Source organism: Lipotes vexillifer, unplaced genomic scaffold (genome assembly GCF_000442215.2).
Source record: "Lipotes vexillifer unplaced genomic scaffold, Lipotes_vexillifer_v1.1 scaffold1346, whole genome shotgun sequence".
NCBI classification, from domain to species: Eukaryota; Metazoa; Chordata; class Mammalia; order Artiodactyla; family Lipotidae; genus Lipotes; species Lipotes vexillifer.
In genome coordinates, this window is record NW_006791409.1 from 338,363 (window position 1) to 345,917 (window position 7,555).

At 37.0% G+C, this 7,555-nt stretch overlaps 1 protein-coding gene across 3 annotated transcripts in view; it reads left to right on the forward strand.

Moving 5' to 3' along the window:
- Positions 1–7,555, forward strand: part of BMPR1B (bone morphogenetic protein receptor type 1B) — a 168,131-nt gene that overhangs the window by 116,321 nt on the left and 44,255 nt on the right. For all 3 annotated transcript variants that reach the window (XM_007464391.1, XM_007464390.1, XM_007464389.1), the window contains exons 3-4: positions 4,528–4,630; positions 5,164–5,266. In XM_007464391.1, coding sequence (XP_007464453.1) covers positions 4,528–4,630; positions 5,164–5,266 — 206 coding nt within the window. The remainder of the gene's footprint in view (positions 1–4,527; positions 4,631–5,163; positions 5,267–7,555) is intronic.

Consider the following 7,555-nt stretch of genomic DNA (forward strand, 5'->3'; position numbering starts at 1 on the left):
CTTTCCCTCTACTACTATGGGAACCCACTCACCTAACTAAGATAGGGCGAAAAAACAAATATAAACCTTAGGGTTCTGTTACTCTGGTCATTACCTTTGCGTAACATTCTTCTTTGCCTTTTCCCCCCAGTCAGTAGAAAGCGCTTGATTAGCTGGTGATTTCTGTCCCTCCTGCTTGAAGTTGAACCACTTTGTTTTTCCTAGAATTGGTTCATAGATGTTGAGCTCCTCGAAAGCAAAGGCTACATCTTCCCCTTCCTTGCTTCTCATCATCCAACTCAGTCTGAGGCATAGTATGCTTAATAAATGTTTGTAAAATTACCTATTGTTAACAAAGCTCGAAGCAGCTTTCAGCTGTTTTAGTTAACTGACTAAAATCTACATGATTTAAATAGCAACTCTAAAAGTTGTGTGTATCTTTCAATTTACCTGTGACAGAAACTTTGAAAACTTTGTTTATCCCCTTCAATGTGAAATAGATATTTTAGAAGACAGTGTTCTCAAGGACCTATTTATAACTGACCTAAAACAAGCAGCCTTTCAAATAGATTCTGACTGAAATGTAAAAGAAATTTATGAATTCTAGTATTTCTTACATACTGGAAAAGAAAGTGGAATAAATAATTTGATTCAGTTTGATCGGAATAAATAAATTGGTATAGAGAACAATTAATCCCTGTGTGCAGATGCACTTGAGCAAGTATCCATTTATTTAATGAGTTTTTGTCAAGAGCAAAATTTTAAACTATTTAATAACTAAATAATTTTGAGTTATTTAATAATTTTTAGATTATTTTACTAGTGCTCTAAAATTTCCTATCACCCTGATTGGGTAGATCAGATAAACTCTTTTTAACTAATACTTTGAAAAATTATTTTATAGTTAAAATAATCTTTATAAAGATCAAAACTAGTTAGAAGAAAACTTCTACAACAGTCCCTTCTCCACTTTGGTGGTTATTGTTTCTGGACAATCCTGGGGTTTATAATAAAGAAGCAGAAGCTCTTAGTGGAAAAATAGAGTTAAAGGCACCAAAACTTGGGTGAACATTATAAACCCTGTACTCACCCTACAATGAATGAGTTGGGGTCCAGAAGACTGTTTATAAATCTATTTGACCCCAAATGAAAATGGGCAGAACTTTCAGGCTCTGGATGCACGTCCTCCTAAAGAGTATTCTTTGGTTCCTCAAAGCTTTAAACTAAGTATATCCCTTTCTTACTTGCTAGTAAATGTTCACTTGGGCACACTGAAGATCTCTTGAGGCAGTTTATCCCTGATGATCTCTCAAGATGTTCCAGGCACTCCTTTGCCTTTGGAATACTGGGCAGATTCAAGGAGTCATGAAACTGTAGACCAATCCAAGGGTTGTAACAGAAGTTTTATTATCACTACTTTGACCTCATATGACCTTTTCATTTTCAAATGCTTTGCTTTTTCATGGGTTAGCATTATGTTGAGAGGCATTCAGTACTGATGACTGATCATGTTTGTATGCAACTGTTCTGTTTTGTCAATTACTTTCCTTTACCTATAACACAGGGGCAGAATTTTTGAAATTTACCTTGTCTTCGTTTTTATTGAAGTATAGTTGATTTACAATATTATATTAGTTTTATGGGTACCACATAATGATTCAATATTTTTATAGGTTATACTCCATTTAAAGTTATTAAAAAATAATGGCTAAATTTCCCTGTGCTGTACAATATATCCTTGTGGATTATTTATTTTATACATGGTAGTTTGTACCTCTTATTCGCCTACCCCATCTTGCCTCTCCCCCCTTGTCAATTGTCTTCTTTTAAATTTCATAATAATTACTGTAATCAGATGGTTCATCCTGCGTTCATGTATACATCTCACTACTTTCAATTTTGTTTAAAATTATTTCAACTTTTATTTCCTTCATAATTCTTCATCTCTTCTTGTTACCACTTTCAACACTCTGGGGATGTTGGGATAATAATCTATATAAAACATTTAAAAACTAAGCTTAAATATGGCAGCCAGCAACAGAATGTTCACATAAGCCCATGGTTAAGAGTTGAATGGCTCATAGTGATGGGTGACGTTGATCAGCTTTGACTCCAGAGCGTAGTTGTGTTTACCTTTGTGCTTGCTTGAGAGTTGAAAGTTCTCAAGTAATTCTTAAGCTTCTGTAATTGTACTGCAGGTTTCCAGTTAATGTCCCTTAGTAGCTAGCAATTTCAGTAAGAAGCTTATAAATTATTTTTGCTTTCTTGTCAGTAATATGCACTTGAAATGGTTCTCTCACCTCCTTGCTTGTCCTCCAACTACATATTTGAGTTCCTATCCAAATTTATGACTTATGGGACACCAACTCTTCTTTCCAGGGTCTCTCTCCCTCTCCATCCCCTCTTTTTTAAATTTATTTTTTATTGAAGTAACATTGGTTTATAACATTACATAAGTTTCATGTGTGCAACATTTTATTTCTACTTCTGTGTACATTACAGCGTGCTGTCCACCAAAAATGTAGTTTCCATCCTCTCTTTTTATTCTTAGCTCCCCCCCTCTTCACAGAAGAGGGAGTGCATTTTTAAAGCTTGAATTTACTCTTCCTGGTGTTTCTTTGTTTCCCAGGACATTGTAACAGTAACCTGCCAACAGCTTTACCAGCTTTCTCTCTTCTTTCTTGATTCTTAAAGTTGCCTAACAGTACATTTCTGTATTCTCAGATTTTGATTTAAGGAGGCCTCCTGATTAAGGAGAAATTAGTCTTTTTAGATTTAACATATTGTATCAAACTTTTCTAGCTGCTCTATGATTTCCTAGTGTCAGAAACTTAAACTGACTTTATTCCTAACTCCTGAATTTTACTTTTGATGAGAAGTGTAAGTTATACATATAGTCTAAATGTATAGGAAAGGGATAAAAAAAAAATCACATGGGTATTGTTTGCTTATATTGTTTAAAGTAAATTTCTAAGGGACAGGTCTTTTATTTATTGCCTTTGGCGTTTACATACTTTAGATTTTCATAGCGATTTCAGTACATTGGCTAAAAAGCCCCAAAGAATTTAGAGCATGGGCTGTTCCAAGGCAGTCTTTCTCCTACAGCAATATTCATGCATTTGACCTTAGTCTAACAAAGAGATTTATTATCATTGGCCGTTCCTAGCCATTCATTAGTATGTTTGAACTTTGCTGTGCTAGTTCTTATAAACTGAGGCATTTTGGATCGCTTGAGGCTTATAAACCAAGTAAACAATTCTAAGGGTGTTGATGATAACTGACGCGCTAATGTATGGCAGAATGCTGCTACCACTAACATAAAATAGACCAACACACAAATCACGGCTAACACCACGCTCAGAGCTTTCTTCCCATGACCTTTTAGGACTATGTTGTCACATCTGTGTTGGGTGCTGAGCATGCATATATATGAGAGAAAGATAGATAGTACTTTAGTACTTTATTTCTTAGGCATGTGGTAGTGGTTTATGACTTATATTGGGAGTCTGCGGGCGTTTATCACCCGAGCTTGTGAAGACAGTAGTGTCTGTTTATAAATAGTTCTATATATAATAGTCCTTGTTTTTCATTTTTAATCCCTGTGGAAATGAAGCAAGAAGTCCTTGATTCAAGGCTTGATTCTGTAACTGTTTTGTCTTGTGACATTGTACAAGTTTGCTAGACTCTCAGAAATTTAATTTACCCATTTGTAAAATAGAAATAATATCACTTCTCATTGTTGTTGAGAGGATTAAATGAGATAGAATAAGTGAAAGTTCTTCTCAATGTAGAAAACCAGACAGAAATGAAAAGTATTGTTTCTTTGGCTTCCATGATCTTGTTAAAAACCCTTCTTTCTGTTGTCCATCCTTACCCCACACCCAAATAAGACAACCACAAAGCCTGATGTTTTCATATGCCTGCCCAGAAGCAGAGGGTACCACATGGCAGAATCTTACTCACTTCACTTAGGCTGTGCTGATCCCAACTCCTACCTGTCCTTAGTCTGTGTGCCTTAGTAAGAGATGAATTTATTTCACTACCTCAGAGTAAGTAGAACCAGAATAAATGTTCACCTGCACAGGTTCAAACCCCTGCTGTGCCTCTCAGTAGCTGTACAGCCTTTGAGAATTACTCAGGGTCTCTGAGCCTCAGTTTCCTCAGATAGAAAGTAAGCATAGTACTGCCTTCTTCTTAGAGTGGATTTCTGAAGGTGATACCTGTGAAGGACCAAAATAAGTGTTTAGCATTTAGTATATATGGTTAGTAATTTATACGTTATATGGAAATTTTGGATCCTTCCTGCTTGCAAGTTTCTGGACAGAGGAGATATTACTAAATATTTTATGATAATTAAGTCAACTTTCATAAAAGGAAGTTTGGGGATTCTTTAAACAGATGGTGACCTTTAATGATATCTGACTTTCTTCTTGTTTGTAATGAAACAAGTGATAAACATCTTCATTTCCTTTTACCGTAGAGACACACACACACACACACACACACACACACACACACACACACTTACTTTGCCTGTTTGGTCTTTAGCACAGATGGATATTGTTTCACAATGATAGAAGAAGATGATTCTGGGATGCCTGTGGTCACTTCTGGATGTCTAGGACTAGAAGGCTCAGATTTTCAGTGTCGGGTAAGGAAGATAATTTGATTCTACTTTGTAACCTTTCATTGGCTAGATTTCAAACAGCCAAATTTCAAACAAGATATAAAAATTGTTCTGGGTTTTTTTTTTTACTCTCTTGTTTTCAGTAATTTGGAAAATAATTTGAAAATTCGCATTGGGGCAATTCTTCCTTCCTTTAGAAATCAAATATTCATTTTATTTTTGCCGTTAACTTCTGGTTTAGTGACTCATTAGATCATCTTGCTCAAGTTCCAGTTTGGTTAATTGCATTAAGCCAAACCTTCTTCCTCAGTTTACGCTACACACGTTGGTTATTACAAAGAGAGTAGTAATTTTGTTGAAATGCAAAAGTTGCAGTAAGATAATGCATGATGATTTGAAAGAAATTACCTAATACAATACATCAGTTTCACCATGTTTGAAGAAAACTATCAGAATTTTAAGTGACTTCTCTAAATAGCGTTAATTTACTAGTTTTGGATGGTATGACTTTGAAATTTAGGGGAAATTTATTAATAGCTGTTTGGGTCCCACTTTAGGACACGCCCATTCCTCATCAAAGAAGATCAATTGAATGCTGCACAGAGCGGAATGAGTGTAATAAAGATCTACACCCTACACTGCCTCCACTAAAAAACAGAGGTAAGAAGAGGAAGGCTTCCAGGCTGGAAAAGCTTTAGACATAAAGAAAATAAAAGCTTGAATTATGCTCTTTTCTAAATGCGTCTACCTGTACCATTTTCCACTACTGGGGCAGAGGACTGAGGCAAGATGACATAATGAAACGGTCATTCAAAGACATGTGCAAGGAGTTCTTAGGAAAATAGTTGCATGTGACTTAACTCTTAAGATTCTTACTTCTGGGCTTCCCTGGTGGCGTAGTGGTTGAGGGTCCGCCTGCCGATGCAGGGGACACGGGTTCGTGCCCCGGTCTGGGAGGATCCCACATGCCGCGGAGCGGCTGCGCCCATGAGCCATGGCGGCTGAGCCTGCGTGTCCGGAGCCTGTGCTCCACGACAGGAGAGGCCACAACAGTGAGAGGCCCGCGTGCTGCAAAACAAAACAAAACAAAACAAAACAAAAAAACTGCTATTTGGCTACATTCGTTTTAAAAATAAGGACCTTTTAAAGGGCTAATTCAGATTATTTGCTGGATGGCATTTCCTTTTATTTATGCTAGAGTAAACTACTTTTTAGTCAATTCATATGTATTGGTAAAATGGAGAAAATATCTAGAAAGTTTAATTCTAAGACTGTACATTTAGTGTTGCTCATTAAAAAAGACACATACTGCATCCCCAAAGACTCCTGGTTAAAAACAGCTCCCATGTTTCCTTTCTTCTTGTTCTCACCATAAAAATAAATGATTTGTAATTGTCATAGAGTCCTAAGTCTTATATAAGTAGCTTAAAATGATTTGTCATGATTAATTTTTATTTCTTGAGAGAGAAAATCTTCCCAACAAAATACAATGACATTTCTGGGTTTTGATGATAATATTTTATAACATTTGTTCATACTGTAGCCTAGAAAACTCTGTAAGATTGATTCATAATAATTTACATCAAAAATTCACAGATTTTAATTTTGCCAGTCAACATGCTGGGTGTTATAGATAACAGAAATGGATGAAGAAAATTGTTGCTCTCAACACATGCACACTAGGTTATGAGAGAGAAACATGGAAATAATTAAATTATATTCAGGCAGGAAAATCTCAGTAGAGTTAGATTATAAAGTGTATTAAGGACACAAAAGAGTGAGTGGCTCACTTTGGGGTGGGAGGATGTCAGAATAGCTTCATAGAAGTGATACCTGAGCAGACTTTAAGGCGGAACAGAAGTTTGCCAAGTGGATAAGGCAGGAATAAAAAAGTTAAAAATTAAAGTGGCTGACATAAGCCAAGAATTACGCTAATAACTGTTACATTAATTAACCCATTGAGCCTCACAACAGTCCTGTGGGGTACTTAGGCTTATTATTCCCCACTTAAAGATGAGGAAATTGAAGCACGGAGAGGTTAATTAACTTTCCCAAGGTTGCACACAGCCTGTGAGTAGCCTGTGACTCTAAACAGAGGCAATCTAGTAAGTGCAGAGGTTTAGTTTGTAATATTTGAGAAAGATTTGCAAAATACAGGCATATGAAACAGCATGGCTGGTTGGAGAAAGTCCCCTAATTCAGTTGTCTGAAGCCTCACAGTTCAAAGTGGGCCTGTGGGTCAGCGGCATCAGCATGGCTTGGAGCTCATTAGAAATGCAGACTCTCAGGCCCCACCCCAGACTACTAAGCCTGCATTTTTAATGAGATTCCCCAAGTGATTTACATGCACATTAAATTTTGGGCAGCACTTTTGGTAGAAAAAGACCTATACGTGGATATAGCTAGTGCCACTGTGTCTCAGCACGTGAGTTCGACAACACCTTGTTCAAACACAATTCCACTGATGTCAGGTTGCTGTAAAATTCTAAATGCTTACTTTCAGTTTTTTGTAGTTATTGCCTTGTGAATCAGTTGCAAAAAGTAGGTGATCTGTAGACAACATTTTGAATAGCATCTATAGACAGCACTAATGTGTTGGGAGTGGGGCGGGAGGTGGGTGAGGAGTGCTGGAAGTGAAGGTAGTTGTGCCAGAATCGCTTCGCTCAAGGAGAAAAAGGTTTTATTACCTGTAAGTGGAAGAGATGCGTCCTAGCAGTAGTGGTAGGGTTTAGAAAACTGACTCCAATGCTGCAGTGCACATACTTTCCTGTAGATGGAGCCAGATTCTAGTTAGGACCCGGCAGGCAGGGGAGGATTCTCTGAAGAGGTTGAGTGCTAGGGACTTTTAAAAGCAGAGTAAGTCTCCTAGAGAACTCAGTGAAAAGGCTTTGAAAAGAAGGGTAGTAGTATTGGGAAGACAAGTCCTTGGTCAGGGCAGTAAGGGAAAGA